At 41.4% G+C, this 22,826-nt stretch overlaps 4 protein-coding genes across 4 annotated transcripts in view; 3 read left to right on the top strand and 1 right to left on the bottom strand.

Annotated features, from left to right (window-relative positions):
• Positions 1-764: 764 nt before the first annotated feature.
• LOC112072161 (DNA-directed RNA polymerase III subunit RPC8) lies at positions 765-10,640 on the top strand. Its single transcript, XM_024139588.2, has 6 exons — positions 765-1,082; positions 1,365-1,479; positions 1,672-1,768; positions 8,471-8,534; positions 8,756-8,972; positions 9,588-10,640. The coding sequence occupies exons 2-6, from the start codon at positions 1,369-1,371 to the stop codon at positions 9,636-9,638; spliced, it is 540 nt and encodes a 179-aa protein (XP_023995356.1). The 5' UTR covers positions 765-1,082; positions 1,365-1,368; the 3' UTR covers positions 9,639-10,640.
• A 137-nt stretch (positions 10,641-10,777) lies between these two features.
• LOC112072162 (cold shock domain-containing protein C2-like) lies at positions 10,778-14,953 on the top strand. Its single transcript, XM_024139589.2, has 4 exons — positions 10,778-10,990; positions 12,309-12,647; positions 12,867-12,989; positions 13,220-14,953. The coding sequence occupies exons 2-4, from the start codon at positions 12,466-12,468 to the stop codon at positions 13,392-13,394; spliced, it is 480 nt and encodes a 159-aa protein (XP_023995357.1). The 5' UTR covers positions 10,778-10,990; positions 12,309-12,465; the 3' UTR covers positions 13,395-14,953.
• A 555-nt stretch (positions 14,954-15,508) lies between these two features.
• On the top strand, positions 15,509-17,742 carry LOC112072167 (cold shock domain-containing protein C2-like). The gene is made up of 4 exons (XM_070439680.1): positions 15,509-15,556; positions 15,671-15,786; positions 16,001-16,123; positions 16,353-17,742. The coding sequence occupies exons 1-4, from the start codon at positions 15,509-15,511 to the stop codon at positions 16,525-16,527; spliced, it is 462 nt and encodes a 153-aa protein (XP_070295781.1). The 3' UTR covers positions 16,528-17,742.
• Positions 17,743-17,877: 135 nt separating this feature from the next.
• LOC112072166 (phosphomannomutase 1-like) overlaps positions 17,878-22,826 on the bottom strand; it is a 15,447-nt gene continuing 10,498 nt past the window's right edge. The window contains exons 3-4 of the mRNA XM_070439679.1: positions 21,047-21,195; positions 17,878-20,699 (exon numbers count right to left, since the gene is read on the bottom strand). Of these exons, the coding sequence (XP_070295780.1) occupies positions 20,577-20,699; positions 21,047-21,195 (272 nt within the window). The 3' untranslated portion in view covers positions 17,878-20,576. The remainder of the gene's footprint in view (positions 20,700-21,046; positions 21,196-22,826) is intronic.

The raw sequence follows: 22,826 nt of genomic DNA, 5'->3' as shown, positions 1-22,826 counted from the left end.
TCCTCTAACCCGGACCACGCTAGGCCAATTGTGCCGGGCAATGCAGTGCCTTAAACCGCTGCACAACTTGGGAGGCCCAAACACATTTTTTAAAGGGTGACCCTCCCGAATGGACACGAGAACAATCGAATCCGGGCCCGATGACAACCAGACCTAGAGCCAAATTTTGGGTTCGGTCGAACCCATGAAGATTTCTACCCCAACACCAGTGGGTTGCCAGTGTTTTATGTTAAATGTAAGCTCCAGTGTAATTGTATTTCCTTCAGGAGTGTGACACTAAAGACGGGGCGAGCAGAATCAACGGGGCGAGCAGAATCAACAACCTCTGCGTCATTCAAGACAGTTGATTTGTGAGAAGGTGCTGAAGTTCACAGTTAGCCAGTGTTATGTAAATGCCAGCTGAAATGTATACATGGTTCGGCACCAAATCAGGCCAGGTCCGCCAGAGCCATGGCTCAATGAGACTTGGTGCCGGTCTGCGTAGATGGAAACAGACAAGTTTGAGTCTTTTGGTATACAACCAGGGTAAATCCTCAAGGGAATATCACTATTCATGTGTTTGTATTCTGTTAAAAAAATGTTTTTTAAAATGTAAGTATTTCCCAGGTACATCATTCAGAGGAAACTGCAAGACAGCATGACTGAGTGCAAAGACAAATACTGTGTATCTCAACAGTATTAAGTGGCTTCCTTTCTGTGTGTCCTTTTCTACACTATGTTGAAGAACTGGGCAAGTGAGAACAAATGTATGAGTTCTCAGATCAGTAGACCAGATAAGGAAAGGAGACCAGAGGAGGAAGCCAAGAACTTTGACGAACAAAATACTAAAATAAAATTGCTGAAAAAAGCGTTCTGTGCCTTTAAGATTGCGACCTGCCGTAAACGGTCACGATAATGTAGTAAATCAATAACACGTGTAAAAAAATATTTTATGAAGCTAGCGACACCAAGATGGGGATTTTGGTGTCAATTTATCTATGATACCAGTATTTATTCAAACTAATAAGATGGTGATCCTTGCAGTTGAAGATACATTGTCCGAATTTAAATAATTTGAGTAGTTTAAAGGATTGCAAGGAAAGGTAGGTAACGTTAACAGTTTCAGGACCGTGATGCTGTGTTAGCTAGCTAGAGAGATAACGTTATGTTTCTTGATGAAATTGTTATACATTACTAGCTACATTGTTTCATTACACTGTAACAATGGAATTTAATATGATAAGGTAGCTAGCTAGCTGGTAAATGTACCTGTGCTATAGCACTTTAACACATGGCAGACTTACTGTCATACCACCCTGTCTGAAAGGTATTTTTCTGTGATTTCATAGCTACTGTATATTGTTTCTTGTTTTTCCTCGGACCAGAATTATGTTCGTGGCAGTGGAGATGGTTGACACTGTCAGAATCCCCCCATGGAATTTCCAGCGGCAGTTCAATGAAGCCATAGCCGAAGAACTCAACAAGAAATTGGCCAATAAGGTGAGAGGATGCAGTACCAAAGATACTGTAWCCWACTCCCCTATTYATCAKTGGACAGRGGTTCTGTATATTGTCAGCTGAGTTAATCTTTTATTGTTTGCTTTGTTTAGCCTAACACAATTGTGACATTGTAGTCTTGTTAACTTATCTGCTTTATTTATGTTTGGCTGTTCTTTACCTGCATCGCCACAGGTGGTTTACCAGGTTGGCCTCTGTATCTGTTTGTATGACATCACAAAACTGGAGGATTCCTACATATTTCCAGGTGATGGAGCTTCCCACACCAAAGGTAAGGAAATTACAATTTGCGACAGATTTTGATGCGAATATTTAAAAATCAGCATAAAAATATTATGCACATTTTCCCACCGCAGGTGGGTTTCCATAAAACTGACTTGTTGCAGATAAAAAGCTGTGTGATGACAGGGCACATAAAAAGCCCTTTTGTGCTTACATTTCTTTGTACTGAATAAAAAATGGAAGTTCAATGTTTCCATTGCATTTTAAACTCGACCGATGGTTTTGTCACAAACTGTTACAACAAATAGTAAACGTGCTCAATCTGGTTTTTGCACATGCTCTCTAGACAACAGTTCACTTATAAAGTTGACAGAGTAGGTTATATGATGAGATGTGGATAAGCGCGAGATCATTTTTATTTGATAAAGCCGAACACCGATCATGTCAATCCTCAATATTTATTTATTGGACATTTGCAAGCCTACAGTGTACTTAAAAGCCCAATACAGCCATTTTGTATCTTAATATCAAATCATTTCACCAGGCAGGCCAAAACTCCATCCCACCAAAACAGGCTGAAATTTCAGGCGCTCTTTTCAAACAGTGCTTACAATAAGAGGGCATTATCATTATTTTCAGTTTCATGGTGTTATTCCAACCTCATAGTGCGTAAATACAGTTGAAGTTGGAAGTTTACATACACCTTAGTCATATACATTTAAACTCAGTTTTTCATAATTCCTGACATTTAATCCTAGTAAAAAATGTGGAATGTCAGAATAATAGTAGAGAGTGATTTATTTCAGCTTTTATTTCTTTCATCACATTCCCAGTGGGTCAGAAGTTTACATACACTCAATTAGTATTTGGTAGCTTTGCCTTTAAATTGTTTAACTTGGGTCAAATGTTTCGGGTAGCCTTCCACAAGCTTCCCACAATAAATTGGGTGAATTTTGGCCCATTCCTCCTGACAGAGCTGGTGTAACTGAGTCAGGTTTGTAGGCCTCCTTGCTCGCACACGCTTTTTCAGTTCTGCCCAGAAATGTTCTATAGGATTGAGGTCAGGGCTTTGTGATGGCCAGACCAATACCTTGACTTTGTTGTCCTTAAGCCATTTTGCCACAACTTTGGAAGTATGCTTGGGGTCATTGTCCATTTGGAAGACCCATTTATGACCAAGCTTTAACTTCCTGACTGATGTCTTGAGATGTTGCTTCAATATATCCACATAATTTTCCTTCCTCATGATGCCATTTATTTTGTGAAGTGCACTAGACCCTCCTGCAGAAAAGCATCCCCACAACATGATGCTGCCGGGGGTGCAAGCCTCCCCCTTTTTCCTCCAAACATAACGATGGTCATTATGGCCAAATAGTTCTATTTTAGTTTCATCAGACCAGAAGACATTTCTCCAAAAAAGTACGATCTTTGTCTCCATGTGCAGTTACAAACCATAGTCTGGCTTTTTTATGACGGTTTTGGAGCAGTGGCTTCTTCCTTGCTGAGCGTCCTTTCAGGATATGTCGATATAGGACTCGTTTTACTGTGGATATAGATACTTATGTACCTGTTTCCTCCAGCATCTTCACAGGGTCCTTTGCTGTGGTTTTGGGATTGATTTGCACTTTTTGCACCAAAGTATGTACATTTATTTCACATTTTATTTCACATTTATTTAACCAGGTAGGCAAGTTGAGAACAAGTTCATTTACAATTGCGACAGTTACAGTTACACATGGAGTAAAACAAACATAATACAGTAGAAAAATAAGTCTATATACAATGTGAGCAAATGAGGTGAGATAAGGGAGGTAAAGGCAAAAAAAAGGCCATGGTGGCGAAGTAAATACAATATAGCAAGTAAAACACTGGAATGGTAGATTTGCAGTGGAAGAATGTGCAAAGTAGAAACAGAAATAATGGGGTGCAAAGGAGCTAAATAAATACAGTAGTGGAAGGGGTAGTTGTTTGGGCTAAATTATAGATGGGCTATGTACAGGTGCCGTAATCTGTGAGCTGCTCTGACAGCTGGTGCTTAAAGCTAGTAAGGGAGATAAGTGTTTCCAGTTTCAGAGATTTTTGTTGTTCGCTCCAGTCATTGGCAGCAGAGAACTGGAAGGAGAGGCGGCCAAAGTAGGAATTGGCTTTGGGGGTGACCAGAGATATATATACCTGCTGGAGCGCGTGCTACAGGTGGGTGCTGCTATGGTGACCAGCGAGCTGAGATAAGGGGGGACTTTACCTAGCAGGGTCTTGTAGATGACCTGGAGCCAGTGGGTTTGGCGATGAGTATGAAGCGAGGGCCAGCCAACGAGAGCGTACAGGTCGCAGTGGTGGGTAGTATATGGGGCTTTGGTGACAAAACGGATGGCACTGTGATAAACTGCATCCAATTTATTGAGTAGGGTATTGGAGGGTATTTTGTAAATGACAACGCCGAAGTCGAGGATCTGTAGGATGGTCAGTTTTACGAGGGTATGTTTGGCAGCATGAGTGAAGGATGCTTTGTTTCGAAATAGGAAGCCAATTCTAGATTTAACTTTGGATTGGAGATGTTTGATGTGAGTCTGGAAGGAGAGTTCATCTCTAGGAGACAGAACGCGTCTCCTTCCTGAGCAGTATGACGGCTGCGTGGTCCCATGGTGTTTATACTTGCGTACTATTGTTTGTACAGATGAACGTGGCACCTTCAGGCGTTTGGAAATTGCTCCCAAGGATCAACCAGACTTGTGGATGTCTACAATTTTTTTCTGAGGTCTTGGCTGATTTCTTTTGATTTTCCCATGATATCAAGCAAAGAGGCACTGAGTTTGAAGGTAGGCCTTGAAATACATCCACAGGTACACCTCCAATTGAATCAAATGATGTCAATTAGCCTATCAGAAGCTTCTAAAGCCATGACATCATTTTTGGGACTTTTCCAAGCGGTTTAAAGGCACAGTCAACTTAGTGTATGTAAACTTCTGACCCAATGGAATTGTGATACAGTGAATTATAAGTTAAATAATCTGTATGTAAGCAATTGTTGGAAATATTACTTGTGTCATGCACAAAGTAGATGTCCTAACCGACTTGCCAAAACTAGTTTGTTAACAAGAAATTTGTGGAGTGGTTGAAAAATGAGTTTTAATGACTCCAACCTAACTGTATGTAAACTTCTGATTTCAACTGTATATATAAAACACAGGAAAATCATAGTTTTGACCACCATCATTGTTTATTTAATCTTCCTATAAACTCTTCATGCTTTTCCATGGCATGGTGGTAGTAGGCTGCAACGTAAAATATCATTGCGTGAATCCAAGTTAACCTCGACATGATGGTTATTATATCAATAGTTGCGGCGTTTCGACCATGATTATTGCATAATCTTTCACAGGCAAGAAAATTGTCCACCCTTGTCTAGTGTATTTTGTGTTGACATTTTGCCCTCAAATGTGCTGTTTCCATCATGCCTGCTGTGAGTTAATTTTTTTAATGTGTAATTCATCTGCATGAAATGGTTGGATGGAAACCTGCTTAATGTCGCTGATAGGCCTACATGTTTCATATGAATATTGATTTGCAGGTAACAAGTGAATACATTGTTTTAGGATTGAGCCCACAAATGTATTCACTTGTTACCTGTAAATCAATATTCATGCAATAATTGTGGTCAAAATGGTGCAAAATAATACAAATAAAATAAAAACGTCACTGGTCCAATGAATGTGTTTATTTTCGAACGCTCTGCATAGAATTATTACTTTGTGTTATCTAAGGTAGAAAAAATACAGGTTAAGACGAAGTAATAATTCCATGCAGAGCATTCGAAAATAAACACGTTCATTGGACCAGTGACTTAAAAAAAATATATATATATTTCACCTTTCATTTAACTAGGCAAGTCAGTTAAGAACAAATTCTTATTTACATTGACGGCCTAGAAACAGTGTGTTAACTGCCTTGTTCAGGGGCAGAACGACTGATTTTTACCTTGTCAGCTCGGGGACTCGATCTAGCAACATATTCGGTTACTAGCTAGGTGTCAGAAGCAGCAGGTTCACCATCCTTTCTCCCCTGCCTCTGGAATGGTTGCAGTCTGGGAGAATGTTGGACTACCTAGCTAACATTTTTGATCCTGTTCGTTTGATCCTGATCCTATTTCAAATGCTCACACTGATGTTTTCCAATTCAGTCAAACAAATAATGGCTTATTACCAAAGCGGTATTGTAAACACGTTGTGGCCGATGTGTGTGATTGTTTGCAGACTTTTTTTCCCCAGCTTTGACCGTGCTACTGACTGTAGTGGTGTTGCTTGGCTTGCGCATGCAAATTTAGTTCACACAACATTTTATAATAGAATTTTATTTGACACGTCAAATTAAAAGCTTAATTGATGCGTATCTTTTTTTGAAATGCAAAGACCCAAACGGCATTCCATATGTTATATACACTGCTCAAAAAAATAAAGGGAACACTTAAACAACACAATGTAACTCCAAGTCAATCACACTTCTGTGAAATCAAACGGTCCAGCTCTAAGGAAGCACACTGATTGACAATAAAATTCACATGCTGTTGTGCAAATGGAATAGACAAAGGTGGGAAATTAATGGCAATTTAGCAAGAACCCCCAATAAAGGAGTGATTCTGCAGGTGGTGACCACGAGACCACTTCTCAGTTCCTATGCTTCCTGGCTGATGTTTTGGTCACTTTTGAATGCTGCGCGTGCTCTCACTCTAGTGGTAGCATGAGACGGAGTCAACAACCACAACAAGTGGCTCAGGTAGTGCAGCTCATCCAGGATGGCACATCAATGCGAGCTGTGGCGAGAAGGTTTGCTGTTGTCTGTCAGCGTAGGGTCCAGAGCATGAGGCGGCTACCAGGAGACAGGCCAGTTACACTCAGAGAGACGTGGAGGAGGCCGTAGGAGGGCACACACACCCAGCAGCAGGACCGCTACATCCGCCGCCTTTGTGCAAAGGAGGCACTGCCAGAAGCCCTGCAAATTCCTCCAGCAGGCCACAAATGTGCATGGGTCTGCTCAATTAAACGGTTCCAGACAGACTCCCCTCAGAGGGTGGTGAATAGGCCCGACGGCCACAGGTTGGGGTGTTGTGCTTACAGCCCCAACCCCGTACGGCAGGACGTTGGCATTGCCAAGAGAACACCAAAGAATGTGCAAATCGCCACTGGCGCCCTGTGCTCTTCACAGAAATGAAAGCAGCGATTCACACGAGACACAGGACACATGTGACAGACGTACAGGCTGGAGACCACAGTGGGTTAGAACGTCTTGGCTGCCATGCAACATCTCCACTCCAGCTCATGACCGGTTTGCGGTGGGTCAGTCATGGTATGTGGGTGGCATTTCCTTGTGGGGCCGCACAGCCCTCCATGTGGCTCGCCACGAGGTAGCCTGACTGCCATTAGGCTGACAATATGAGTCCTCAGACCCCTGTGAGACCATATGCCCTCGACCCATGCACCCATTTGGGCCTCTGGGAGGTCTATTTTGCAGGGCCTCTGGCAGGTGTCTCCTCTGCAACAAAGGCGCCAGCAGCAGATGTAGCGCGTCCTGCCTGCTGGCGGTGTTGCCCTCCTTAAACCGCTCCTCCACGTCTTCCTGATGTACGTGGCCTGTCTCCTGGTGTGCGCCTCCATGCTCTGGCACACTACCGTCATGACAGACACAGCAACCTCTTCTTGCCACAGCTTGCCATTGATGTGCCATCCTGGATGAGCTGCACTGACCTGAGCCACTTGTGTGTGGTTTAGACTCTGTCTTCATGCTACACTGAGAGAGTGAGAGCACCGCCAGCATTCAAAAGTGACCAAAACAATCAGCCAGGAAGCATAGGAACTAGAGAGTGTCTGTGGTCACCACCTGCAGAATCACTCCTTTAGTGGGGTGTCTTGCTAATTGCCTATAATTTCCACCTTTTGCTATTTCCATTTGCACAACAGCATGTGAAATTTATTGTCAATCAGTTTGCTTCCTAAGTGGACAGTTTGATTTCACAGAAGTGTGATTGACTTGGAGTTACATTGTTTGTTTAAGTTTTCCCTTTATTTTTTGAGCCGAGTGTAAGTTAAAGTCCTAGCACCTTGCCCTCTATTAGGTAGGTGGAACTTTCACTGTTATTGCACCATATTACTATCAGATCTACACAAGGTGCCTTGGAGCGTCACTGACTAGGCAGTTTTCTGGGCAGGATTTTCTCTTAGGACTGACTGTCCATTTTAACGATGTGACCCTTCATCTTTTGCCCTACCTCTGTTAGTCCACTTCCAGAGCTATGTTGTGTTCCACCCTGTCTTGGATGAGATTCTATGTCTTGGAAATGATCAAGTAACGCAGTCCTAAAGTAGGTACATGGTGAGAGAAACACCTCATCTTTCACCCCACCTTCCAGTTTTCTCCCCCCATCTGAAGTTAAGTCCTAGGTAGATGGACTCAGGCAACAGGCGATTGTTCCATTAACGCATATACCCTATGTCTATTCTGGACTAATAGCCGTCGTGTGTGTGAAAATAAGAACAATTAGACATGCTGATTTGGCTTGATCACTTAATTTGGGTGACAAGATACTTTTCTATACTCCGGCCGTCACAGCCCCAGAGAGTCTGTACACACGCAGTGGTTTCCTACCTACCCGGTCTCTCTCTCAATGATAAATGGATCAACAGGAAGAAGTCTCAGTATGAGTATAACAGTGTGGCAGTCTGTATAGATTTGTTCACACCTGCCATATTGTGTTCACCAGTCAGCCTAGGATTCTTTGATGACATCGTCATTCCCCCAGAGTCCCTACAGCAGCCTGCAAAATTGTATCCTGCCCAGTGATGTGTGTTTGTGTATTTCTTACCAATGTGTGCATTTGACAATTTGTTGCTTAAAGCTGAGTTGCAGTAGATGGCTCTGGAATACAATTGTGTAAATGTTAATTAAACTCCTCATGTTGATAGCTATCTGATAGACATTTTAGTTTACCTGTAAAAGCTACTGAAAATAAAGCAATCTAGCAAGCGCTCCTTGACTGCTGCCTCAGCGATGAAGCGGAGCAGGTGTGGGTGTGGGAGTATGAGACGGACGAAGGGGCCCATGACCTCTACATGGACCAAGGTGAGGACATCCGCTTCCGGGTCACAGATGAAGTCTTCCTGGACACGTCGCCCACAGGCCCTTCTGCCGCAGCAACCGACACCCCTGCAGCTCCAGGAGCAGAGGAGAGTGGCCAGAAGAAAGAGGCCCCTTACACACTGCTAGTAAGAAGGCGCTCACTGATAGAACAGACTTATTTCACACTACAAAAGATTGAATTACTATTGTTGTGAATTGAATAATTTCAAGTATCCATTTACAGTATATGTGATTGAGTTAAATGGTACCGGTAAGCTCACTCAAAATGTCCAGTGAGCAAGTATGGAACGTTTGATCAGGAGTATAATTCATTGGCTGAATTCTCCTGATGACCTGGATGGAATTATGTGATCTTTCCTTAACCCATAGGAAGTCCCACCCAGTTGACTACTTAAACATTTTGAAAGTCCTCAACGGTGCTGCCCAGGCTTAAACAAGCTTTGGGGCACTGGAGCTGTCTATTTTAGTCTATGGTGATGTTACTGCAGAATTGGTACCTTTTGGGTAGTGCAACTGGTTAGTACTTTGTCAAGTAGGGCGGTCACTTGTGCTTGCGAAGCAAAGGACCACTCGTTCGAGAAGGCAAAACTGTTAGCAGCGTAGTGATGTCCTTCACATAGGTGTACTTTTGGTTTTGCATCATACATCCTTATTACAAATGACTATTTTAAGGTATTTTTCAATACTATAAGTCAGTAATTAATTCCACCCCTTCCCTCCCTGCCTTTCTTGTGTATCAGGGTACCATTAGCGAGCCAGGCTTGGGCCTCCTGTCCTGGTGGAACAGCTAGCGAAAGGAGAGACCATTACAGTAGAGAAAACAGGGGAGACAGCTGTCAAGTATTCATCCTACCTGCTGGACATACACCTTCTTTTTGGACTCTTCTCAGTCACTCCTCCCAGGTTGTGACTTTAACACTGGAGAAACAGGACTCTGTGAAGTGTCCACAAGGCTAATAGACACAGAACTTTGGGCTCAAGTAGAGGAGCCAGGATTCCCATAATAGGAATGGCAGACCCAAGGACAAGGGACCAGTAGCAAGGATTTCTAATAGCGCACACAGGCCGGGGACATGGAGAACTGCCTCACTTGCAAAGGTGTAGATCCACTTCCCCCTGTATATTGTAAATACTACCACCATAACTGTTAACGCACCAGCATTTACACCCGGTGCACATGACCGTAAGAAAGACTGACTAAAGGGCCCCAATTGGCCTATTTAGTGTCACCATGTAGTCTGTGAGTGTTCAGTTGAACAAGTAATGGAGTGTGCCTAAATATACAATTGTGTGTTGTCTTTTTGACCAGTATAGTGTTTCATCAGTGATAATCTTTGTTTGCATGATTTTGAGTTGGGTTATTTAAGTAATTAACGCCCAAGGAGGTGATGGTATATGGCCAATATACCACGGATCTCAGGCATGACGCATCGCAGAGTATTGGCCATTTTTCACAAAGCCCTGAGGTTTCTTATTGCTATTATAAACTGGTTACCAATGTAATTAGAGCAGTAAAAATAAATGTTTTGTCATATCTGTGGTATATGGCTGATATACCACGGCTGTCAGCCAATCAGCATTCAGGGCTCGAACCACCCAGTTTATAATTGTGTATAGGACATGTATCCCAAAAATATCATAAAATTACTGTCCTTGGGAAGGGTTGTTGTGAACCCACAAGCACTACACCTCACTGTAATTTGTGTATTTTCAGAGTTGGTCCTCTGAAGCAGTTTTTGATAAAGCGTAGAAGCCATATTCTTCCAGGCCAAATGAATGTTTCATATTCTGATCTTGATTTTGGTTATTTTTACTTACACCATTACATGAAGGAATACATCAGTATGGTTTACAATACGAACACGTACTTGTTTAATGTAATAACTGCTTTGACGCGTATGGGCATAGCACTCTTGTTATGCCAACAAATTTGTCGGCAAACACACATCACAAACATCACGCCCATTCTCCCGGCTACGGTGTAATCTCAGCCAGCGGCAGATGCGCAGCTTCAACAACACACCGCAAATCAGGGTATTCCGCGCGACTACGCGTATTTACTGTTATTTATTTAATGTTATATAATAGTAACTGACAAGGCACACACCCGTCCTCTACCGACAAAACGGACTCTAGCAATGCAGTAAGTAGACCGATGTTTAAAAAAAAATAAAAAAATATTGTACAAATATTCAAGTACGGGCATGCCAGCTATTGTTTGGATTGTAGAAAATCTGTATCGCCTATTCATTAACGTGTGACAGCCTTTTTGACCAAAGTATAGGCTAAAGGAAATGTATGATAATGACAACTATTGGCTATAGAATACCTTTGACAAGGCTACTCATCCTCTCATCCCTATAGCGTCTCTGTTTGCGCGCGCCGACTTTTCGAATGTTCTGGAAATTAGAAAAAGTCGGATGATATGCGTGTTTATTACATAATAATTTGGCAATGCAAACTGGTCATTCATTTAGCCCGAAATGCACGCCTCCGCAACATGACGAATCATACAATGTTATGAATGTCTCACGTAGAGGGATTTTTCTTGTGATATTTAGACACGTTGAGCCGAGTCAATTGACTATTTCAGATATTTAATTCTGATGTAGCCCAGAGAAAGTATCCAGAGAGATAGACTTAACTGTTTCTCTCTTTTAATTTTAACTTTATAAAAACGGTGTTACAATGTTGGTGTTACAATGTAGCAGCCCTAATGTTTTGGTTTGCAGTCATTATCCAACGCTTTCCCGTATTGCATGCTGACGTCAGAAACACACAGCTAGCGTTTTGCCAGCAGTTCTGTCGACGGCGTTCTCAACATTCGAGCTGTCTGTTTTACTGTAACCTTGATGATGCAGGCAGAGCGAAAGAATGTAACAATCTTAAACCATGCAAAGCCATCTTGGCCTTGGAGTGTGTGCTGTGTCCTATCTTATTGCGTGCACATGCCATCAATATGCACCACCATGTCTTGGCACACAATGGCTGCTTTATTAAAATATATATATATATATATTTAACCTTTATTTAACTGCTTTTGTTGCAGCAATTCCTAAAGCTGTGCTCCTCTTGAGCTTGAAGGACTTGATACATAATGTAAACAACAGTCATATATCTAAGTTGAGCCTGTTATTGTTTGTGGGCAGACTTAGGAATGGTTGGCAGTTGAAATGTATGGCATTTGAAAGTAAAAATTGTCTGTAATGAATTGAAAGGCTGCCAGTGTCATTTTTGGTTAAACATTGCCACTAGGCTGATACTCTTAACCAGGGTAGTCTGACTAAATGGCTCCATAAGTGTCCAGTAATGTAAATCCAAACATCCATCTTAATATGAAGCTGTTATGAATGATGCATAATGTTCTCTGCAGTAGGGATAAACTTCATGAAATCTGTCTTTGTTTCAGTTGTTCCTTTTGGTTCAACTTTCGCTTTTCTTCTCTTTCTTTCTTCATTAAGAAACTTGCTGAAACAAACTGACAAATGTGTACTCAATAGCAAGACATATTAAAGCAGAGACAGTGAGCAGACTAACAAAACTGGAGTGTCAGCATCAGGCCAGGTGGTGAAGAACCAGAAGAGTGGTAAGAAGAGCGACCTCGCCCGTGCCTCAGCCATGACAGACCCCAGCCTGACGTCCCCCTCAGAGGCCCCTCTGCGCTCCCCCCGGGCTGCACCCATTTCCCTCTCCTTCCCCTTCTTGAGGGAGGGCAGCCGTGTGTGGGAAAGGGGAGCGGCACCCCAGCCCCGGTCACTGCCCAGCCCACTGCCCACCAAACGCAACCGCACCTATTCAGCGTAAGCAACTAGATATGCTGCTCATGAATGCGTTTCTGTATTAGAATTGGTTTGATAGTGCATGTTTATTATCGTTCACTTCTATGACGTTTATATATACATTCCTTAACTTCTTAGAGAATAATTTATTTCCACAAGCAGTAGCAGAAGGGATATGGTGTGTTGATGTAATGTTTTGTTAAGAGTGGACATGATGCTCTCTCCCCTGTCTCTCTTCAGCACGGTGCGGGCCACCTCAGGGCCAGCGTTTAAGGGCGTGTGCAAGAGCTTCTGCAGGTCACAAGGTCATGGCTTCATACGCCCCACCAATGGCGGAGATGACATCTTTGTTCACATCTCTGAGTGAGTGGCCTTCATCACTACAGCAGCCTTCTTTAGCTTGGCAAATTTCTAAAATGAACAGAATGCCCTGTTTTTTAAATATTCTGTTCACAGCTTTCTATCTCAGAGCAGCAATGGAACATCAGTGTTCAGTGTCAGATAAAATGTGTCAAGGTTCAAAGCAGGAACTGACTGCATATTCATATTGTGCAGTAAATGAACATCTAAATCATTAATTCAATCTATTTCAGTATCGAGGGCGAGTATGTCCCAGTAGAAGGAGATGAGGTCACATACAAAGTCTCCCGGATCCCACCCAAAAACCTGAAGATCCAGGCCGTGGAGGTGAAGATAGTTCATCTGAACCCAGGGACGAAGCATGAGACCTGGTCTGGCCAGATCATCAGCCAGCTAGACGAGAGCTAGGCTTCAGCGCTGGCCTGTTTATCTACACTTGGCTACAGGGAGGGCTAGGGTGGGAAGTTGAGGGGTCTGGCTAGGGCAGGCAGGGACGGCCAACTGGTGCTGGAGAGTCTGTCTAAATCAGGTGTGCTAGAGCTGGGCTGGAACAAAACCCTAGATACACTGACTGGCTCCTCAGGACACAAGTTGGCCATCCGTGAACTAGGACGTGGTTAGTACAGACTGGATTGATAAGTCATAAAAGCCAAGGGAGGAGAATATGTTCAACCTGAAGGTACTGGAAGTGGGTGAGGGGACTGTGGAGGAAATAGAATGAGAAATCCGACACCATTTTGAGGAGAAGCATTACTATTGGTGTCAAATCAAAATGAGGTTGGAGAGAAAATAACTGATGAAGGTTTAGAGGTACAGAATCGGAAACGTCTGATTGAGAGAGCAATCGAGAAGGGAGGGAGAGATGGGCGTAAGACAAAATCAAAAGCTTGAACGAATAATTTATATTTTACTGTGAATGGAAAAGCCACTATTAATATGTTCTCGAGGTACACAACCGTCTTTGTATTTTTGCCTTTTATTCATATATATTTATTTGATCATTTTGCTTCGATTTTTTTGTATCCGTTAGTTTTGAGGTTACTGGGTTTAAGTTTTGGGAATTGTAGTCAAACGAATGCACTTAAAAACTTGAACTTCCATTCTGAAATACTGCCGAACCGACTACAACTCCTATTAGGCTTTATCATGTGGCAATTTGTAGTCCTGTTTGCAAATTGTAACTCACCATGATGGTATGAGCAAATTACTGTAAGGTTTTTGAAACTATTTGAAACTTTTCTATTGTCTGAGAGACGCTGTAACACACTGTCAATGGAATTTAAATACATTTGAATGTATTTGTTTAAGTTCTGAAATGATCATTTGATTGTTACTGAGCCGTTATTCGTATTTGTTTCATGTCTGCCCATTATGTTTAGCATTTCTCCATATTTAGGCTATTTCTATGTATTTTTCTGTCCTTCATTCTTACTGTTTTGGGTTGTTTTATTTCATATTTTAGTTTTAGTTAAAATGCTAGGTTTTCCATTGGTCACAGTTCAGAGCATTTTCTGTTAGACAAGCCACTGTGGCTATAGTTTACCCTAATTTCAATGTGAGCCTTGAAAGAGCACTAAAAACATTTTATGATTCACAATTATGGTGGCTGTTATCTTTCTTTAGTATTTATCTTTGGAGATAAGGCTGTATACATAGTATGTGACATTAGAATGACATGCCTATTCCTTAGTTATACTTTCCATCTGTTGTACAAAAAAATAACAAGTCACACTTGGCCCAATGATATAAAATAATTTATTACAATGAACATAGTTCAAATGAATACAGTACTCAACAATGACATCATGATTTCACAATTAGTGTATGTCGATCAAACTGTACAAGTGAGTCCACTGGACCTTTGTCATTCAGGAAGGTCTAATGGCCTTTGGCAGAAGGGTCAAGACATCCAGATTATTGTATTTGTCGCAGATGTCATTAACCTTTTAATAAAATTTGATTTGATAAGATACAACTAAAGGACGTGTACCTATGAATATACTGGGTAGGTAATGTAAAGGCTGTATAAGCCATCTGTGAGATCCATTTCTTATAGCGGTGCAGACTGAAGTAGCAGGAATAATTTATATAAAATTGCATAGATGAGGTAAGACTTCTTTCTACAGTGCCTAAACACTCTTAGAAAAAAAGGTGCTATCTAGATTCTAATTAGGGGTTTTCGGCTGTCCCCATAGGAGAACCCTTTGAAGAAACCTTTTTGGTTCCAGATTGAACCCTTTCCACAAAGGGTTCTACATGGAACCCAAAAGAGTTCTACCTGGAATAAAAAAAGGGTTCTACCTGGAACTGAAACGGGTTCTCCTATGGGGACAGCCGAAGAACCCTTTTGTGTAGAAAGTCTACACCCTCCTTGGATTTCTTCACATTTTATTGTGTTACAAAGTGGAATTAAAATTGATTTGTCAATTTTTTGTCAACAATCTACACAAAATACTGTCAAAGTGGAAGAAAAAATTCTAACATTTATTTTTAGATAAGTTTTCACCCCCCTGAGTCAATACATGTTAGAAACACATTTTGACAGCGATTACAGCTTTGAGTCATCTTGGGTAAGTCTCATAAGAGCTTTGCACACCTGTATTATGCAATATTTTCCCATTATTCAAGCTCTGTCAAGGTGTTGGAGATCATGGCTAGATAGCAATTTTCAAGTCTTGCCATAGATTNTTTCCCTCTCCTTCCCCTTCTTGAGGGAGGGCAGCCGTGTGTGGGAAAGGGGAGCGCCGCCCCGGTCACTGCCCAGCCCACTGCCCACCAAACGCAACCGCACCTATTCAGCGTAAGCAACTAGATATGCTGCTCATGAATGCGTTTCTGTATTAGAATTGGTTTGATAGTGCATGTTTATTATCCTTCACTTTTATGACGTTTATATATACATTCCTTAACTTCTTAGAGAATAACTTTCCACAAGCAGTAGCAGAAGGGATATGGTGTGTTGATGTAATGTTTTGTTGAGAGTGGACATGATGCTCTCTCCCCTGTCTATTCAGCACGGTGCGGGCCACCTCAGGGCCAGCGTTTAAGGGTGTGTGCAAGAGCTTCTGCAGGTCACAAGGTCATGGCTTCATCCGTCCAACCAATGGCGGAGATGACATATTTGTTCACATCTCGGAGTGAGTGGCCTTCATCACTACAACAGCCTTCTTTAGCTTGGCAATTTCTAAAATGAACAGAATGCCCTGTTTTTTTAATATTCTGTTCACAGCTTTCTATCTCAGAGCAACAATGTAACATCAGTGTTCAGTGTCAGATAAAATATGGCAAGGTTCAGAGCAAGAACTGACTGCATATTCATATTGTGCAGTAAATGAACATCTAAAYCATTAATTCAATCTATTTCAGTATCGAGGGCGAGTATGTCCCAGTTGAAGGAGATGAGGTCACATACAAAGTCTCCCGGATCCCACCCAAAAACCTGAAGATCCAGGCCGTGGAGGTGAAGATCGTTCATCTGAACCCAGGGACGAAGCATGAGACCTGGTCTGGCCAGATCATCAGCCAGCTAGACGAGAGCTAGGCTTCTGCGCTGGCCTGTTTATCTACACTTGGCTAGGGTGGGGAGGGCTAGGGTGGGAAGTTGAGGGGTCTGGCTAGGGCAGGCAGGGACGGCCAACTGGTGCTGGAGAGTCTGTCTAAATCAGGTGTGCTAGAGCTGGGCTGGAACAAAACTCTAGATACACTGACTGGCTCCTCAGGACACAAGTTGGCCATCCGTGAACTAGGATGTGGTTRGTACAGACTGGATTGATAAGTCATAAAAGCAAGTAAGGGAGGAGAATATGTTCAACTTGAAGGTACTGAAAATGGGTGAGGGGACAGAGCAGAGTGGTGGAGGAAATAGAATGAGATATCCGACACCATTTTGAGGAGAAGCATTACTATTGGTGTGAAATCAAAATGAGGTTGGAGAGAAAATAACTGACAAATGTTTAGAGGTACAGAATCGGAAACGTCTGATTGAGAGAGCAATCGAGAAGAAGGTAGGGAGAGATGGGTGTAATGGGAGACAAAAAAAAGCTTGGAAGAATGATTTATATTTTACTGTGAATGGAAAAGCCACTATTAATATTTTCTCGAGGTACACAACCATCTTTGTATTTTTGCCTTTTATTTATATATATTTATTTGACCATTTTGTTTCGATTTTTTTGTATCCGWTAGTTTTGAGGTTACTGGATTTAAGTTTTGGGTATTGTAGTCAAACGAATGCACTTAAAAACTTGAACTTCCATTCTGAAATACTGCCGAACAGACTACAACTCCTATTAGGCTTTATCATGTGGCAATTTGTAGTCCTGTTTGCAAATTGTAACTCACCATGATGGTATGAGCAAATTACTGTAAGGTTTTTGAAACTATTTGAAACTTTTCTATTGTCTGAGAGACGCTGTAACACACTGTCAATGGAATTTAAATACATTTGAATGTATTTGTTTAAGTTCTGAAATGATCATTTGATTGTTACTGAGCCGTTATTCGTATTTGTTTCATGTCTGCCCATTATGTTTAGCATTTCTCCATATTTAGGCTATTTCTATGTATTTTTCTGTCCTTCATTCTTACTGTTTTGGGTTGTTTTATTTCATATTTTAGTTTTAGTTAAAATGCTAGGTTTTCCATTGGTCACAGTTCAGAGCATTTTCTGTTAGACAAGCCACTGTGGCTATAGTTTACCCTAATTTCAATGTGAGCCTTGAAAGAGCACTAAAAACATTTTATGATTCACAATTATGGTGGCTGTTATCTTTCTTTAGTATTTATCTTTGGAGATAAGGCTGTATACATAGTATGTGACATTAGAATGACATGCCTATTCCTTAGTTATACTTTCCATCTGTTGTACAAAAAAATAACAAGTCACACTTGGCCCAATGATATAAAATAATTTATTACAATGAACATAGTTCAAATGAATACAGTACTCAACAATGACATCATGATTTCACAATTAGTGTATGTCGATCAAACTGTACAAGTGAGTCCACTGGACCTTTGTCATTCAGGAAGGTCTAATGGCCTTTGGCAGAAGGGTCAAGACATCCAGATTATTGTATTTGTCGCAGATGTCATTAACCTTTTAATAAAATTTGATTTGATAAGATACAACTAAAGGACGTGTACCTATGAATATACTGGGTAGGTAATGTAAAGGCTGTATAAGCCATCTGTGAGATCCATTTCTTATAGCGGTGCAGACTGAAGTAGCAGGAATAATTTATATAAAATTGCATAGATGAGGTAAGACTTCTTTCTACAGTGCCTAAACACTCTTAGAAAAAAAGGTGCTATCTAGATTCTAATTAGGGGTTTTCGGCTGTCCCCATAGGAGAACCCTTTGAAGAAACCTTTTTGGTTCCAGATTGAACCCTTTCCACAAAGGGTTCTACATGGAACCCAAAAGAGTTCTACCTGGAATAAAAAAAGGGTTCTACCTGGAACTGAAACGGGTTCTCCTATGGGGACAGCCGAAGAACCCTTTTGTGTAGAAAGTCTACACCCTCCTTGGATTTCTTCACATTTTATTGTGTTACAAAGTGGAATTAAAATTGATTTGTCAATTTTTTGTCAACAATCTACACAAAATACTGTCAAAGTGGAAGAAAAAATTCTAACATTTATTTTTAGATAAGTTTTCACCCCCCTGAGTCAATACATGTTAGAAACACATTTTGACAGCGATTACAGCTTTGAGTCATCTTGGGTAAGTCTCATAAGAGCTTTGCACACCTGTATTATGCAATATTTTCCCATTATTCAAGCTCTGTCAAGGTGTTGGAGATCATGGCTAGATAGCAATTTTCAAGTCTTGCCATAGATTTTCAAGCAGATTTAAGTCAAAACTGTAACTTGCCCACTCAGGAACATTCACTGTCTCCTTGGTAAGCTACTCCAGTGTATATTCAGCTTTGTGTTGTAGGTTATTGTCCTGCTGAAAGGTGAATTCCTCTCCTGGTGTCTGGTGTAAGGCAGACTGAAGCAGGTTTTCCTATAGGATTTTGCCTGTGCTTAGCTCCATCCCGATTGTTTTCATCCTGAAAAACTCCCCAGTCTTTGCTGATGTCAAGCATACCCATACCATGAAGGCAATTAACTCAGTGATGTGTTGTGTTGGATTTTCCCCAAACATAAGGCTTTGCATTTAGGCCAAAAAGTATATTCCTTTGCCGTGTTTTTTTGCAGTATTACTTTAGTGCCTTGTTGCATGTTTTGGAATATTTTTATTCTGTGTATTTGTATTATTTTTATCACTCTGTCATTTAGGTCATTATTGTGGAGTCACTACAATGTTGTTGATCCATCCTCAGTTCTCCCATCACAACCATTGAACTCTGTAGCTGTTTTAAAATCCCCAATGGCCTCATGGTGACATCCCTAAGCAGTTTCCTTCCTTTCCTGCAGCTCAGTTCAGAAGAATGACTGTATTTTTTATGTGTCTGGGTGGTTTAATGCTTCATCCACAACTTAATTATTAACTTGACCATGCTTAAAGATATATTCAATGTCTGATATGTTATTGTTACCCATCTACCAATCATTGCCCTTTATTTTTGAAGCTTTCGAAAAAGCCCTGGGAGGACAGAGGAAGAAGTGGTCATAAAATAATATAATGTCAACCCCTATTATTTCACACAGAGTACAGAGTGAGTCCATATAAATTATAATGCGATTTGTTAAGCCACATTTGACTTCTGAACTAATTCAGGCTTGCCTAAACAAAGGGGGTGAATACTTAAAGGAATTATTATATTTTAGTTATAATTTTTTTTAAACATTTGTAAAAAAAAACTTGACAAACAATTACAATTAATCTATTTCAATCCCACTTTGTAACGCAACAAAATGTGAAACAAATTCAAGGGGGGGTGCAGACTTTCTATAGGCACTTAATCTGAAAGTGGACTGGCACAGAGCAAAAAAACACATTTTCTCTCTTCTGTCTCGCTCCATTTTGTTCAAAGACAACACTAGTCACTTCCTACATTCACAAAGAAAACAAATGATCCAAAACCCAGTTTGTCAGATAACTGTATCAATATTAGTGCAAAACAGAAGTGGGTATTTACATTATCTACTCAAAATGTATAGAAATCTTCACATGATATTCACAAAAGAGGATTGTCTTACAGGAGGGCCTATAAGACATTTGGTTAATTTGATGTTACATACAAATACAGGGACACGCTACAAAAAACATTGGGTTGATAGATGTTAAACAGTCAGATATTACATTAAAACCTTAGAGAAACACTTAGTCATGATAAAAAACTGAAAACATTAGTACACTTCCTCACATTGTTTGAGCTACCATCCCTTTAAAAAAGCAGATCTGTCCACATCTCATAATAATTTCAATGGGAGTCCAGCCAATGTGAATTACTGATGATCCCTTTATGTGTCCAGTGCTAGTTAGAATAATATTATATAACAACAATGCATTGATTACAAATCTGTAGTGGTTTACCTCCCATTTCCACCTCTTCTCCTTCAGGTGCTCTTAGTAACTGCCCACAACAACAGGGGGAGCCCAGGGGAAGCTGACTGTGAGAGTGCCTGCTGCACGATTTATCACGACTCATTGGTGGGAGCTTTGAAGAAAATCTCTCGACAGTGCCTGGCTGTGTCCTCTGGTGAGTATACTGTAAAACCAATGGTGCGCGGGTCGTTGAAGATCTCATAGTCGTTTCCCCCCTGAACAGAGAGGAATGTAGATACGGCTTTAGAATCTGCTTTTTCACAAATAGGTTTGCACCGACTGCCCTTTTCCCCCTTGTCGACCTCTTTCCTTGTTTCCTCACTCACTCTTTATCTCTCTCTATGTCTCAGTAAAAGAGGTTAAATAAACACACAACCATCACAAAGCTCATGCAACATTCTTTCAGGCAGGGGTCAACTCCACATAGAATGACATCAACAATGATCTCTGAACTTTAACCTTTAWCWTTCAAGCCACAGCACAATCCTACTCTCATTGCTATCTTTAGCCTCAGAGCATTCCCCACCACTGACACGTCYACAAGGTCCTCCCCTTCACTTACAGACGAYGTCTCGTTGCCAAAGAAGTAGATAGCGTCCAGGCCCTCCCYCTCCAGCACGTCCAGACAGAGCCTCTTGTCCCAGCCTTCAGGGAACACGTCAAAACTGATGAGACCACCTGAATAGAGAGGCACACGAGAGGGAATAATTCAGTCAATTTCAATTGATACATTACAATTTAACATCATGTTACTGAACAGAATATTAGTCCCTCCCATAAAATAAACCCTCAGTCATGTTTTAGTGATGATTATTAACACATTACAACCAGCTCTCATGCCATGTCAGGGATATTTGTTTTGGTTGGTCAATGACCTGATTAGTGAGGATGCCCAATGCATGTAAAATAGGTGTGATATTTCCCCCATTACAGGAACAGCAGCTTTGAGATATTTTTAAGTCTGCAACTTCTACCGGTTAATGCTGCCCATTTCTCTGCAACAGACTTGGAGCCCAACACATTCTCCCCTCGAAAAGCATGAAAGGTTATTAAAAGCCCCAATCACTGTGCTTAGTTCAGCAGAACAGACTTATTTATGCCCTGTGCATCGACTGTGTGGTGATGGCTTTGACATACAGTCTGTGTCCAGGGAGACCAGTCTTATTATTGGTGATTATTCACTACTTGGCTGACCTCCATGAGGTCACTAACAGTATGTGAGCCTACAGGCTGCCCATTGAGGTGGACTCAGTTCCACAAACACAGCCTGTGGCTGACTCCTTTCTTTTAAATCCCTCTTTCCTTTTCATTCTACAACCAGAGCAGTTAGTCTTTAAATTCTGCCACATATTCAGGTCAATGAAAGGTGAATGTGCACGAAAAGCCCTCAGAGAAGTAAGTTTAAATTCTGCTTCTTGCCCATCCCCCCTGCCTTCAGATTCTACTTCATTACCCCCCAGTGTTTAAAGCGGCAATCAGCAATAACAAAGCGCCCTCCTCACCACTGTTTCAGTAAAAGGTGTGGCGATGGGACTGGAGAAATGTAAGCACTCTCAAATTCAAAGGCAGAGCTATGAATGCAAGGACTGACCATCCATGATATCAAAATTATAACTTTAACCATGTTTTTAGGCTATACAGTGTTTGTTTACATTTACTTTGTTTCTAAACAATGGAGTAAAACTAGCTTATATGTTGTGTTCTGATGGGGTACGACTGTTCAAGATCATATGGCATTTATAAGTTATATTCTTCAAGAATCAATGGATACATATCATTAATGTATTAGTCCAAAAATGGATGTAGCAACTGCTGCTTGACCAGAAGGGAAGCTCACAAACGCAACAGCTAGGGAGGTTTCAGCCAATCAGAGGGTGTATTGGCCACAAACACCCACATCCTCAGCCCATCCCCCACACAGTTCCTTCCCCACCCCTGGCCATGCACCATAAAGGTGAAAGAAAACATAGCCAGGACAAAGGTGCCTGTATTTGAAGTGACGCTGCAATGTTGCCTTTTGAGCTGAGTGACATGAGCAACAATCTCTGGCGTAAGAACAGACAGTGCCGCATAGACATAAACAGCATTGCATATGTGAAATGTGAACAAACCAAGGCAGGGTAGACGTGCAGATACAGACTGCAATGAGCAAACACATAAATCTTATCCACTAGCCTTCTCATTGGCTTGTTTTATCAGGCTCTGCGGCTGCAGTGCAAACAGCCCTCCAACTGGCTCTGCTGCCAGTGCTATGAGCATCAGCTTCCACATCAGCAACCAGAAGGATTCCCAGTTAATATCAGCAATCAGAGGGATTCCCAGGGCAGTCACTCAGTTAGGGT

The sequence above is a fragment of the Salvelinus sp. IW2-2015 genome, unplaced genomic scaffold (assembly GCF_002910315.2).
Source record: "Salvelinus sp. IW2-2015 unplaced genomic scaffold, ASM291031v2 Un_scaffold1845, whole genome shotgun sequence".
NCBI classification, from domain to species: Eukaryota; Metazoa; Chordata; class Actinopteri; order Salmoniformes; family Salmonidae; genus Salvelinus; species Salvelinus sp. IW2-2015.
Note: the sequence above shows the minus strand (reverse complement) of the source record. Positions and strands in the feature narration are given on the sequence as shown.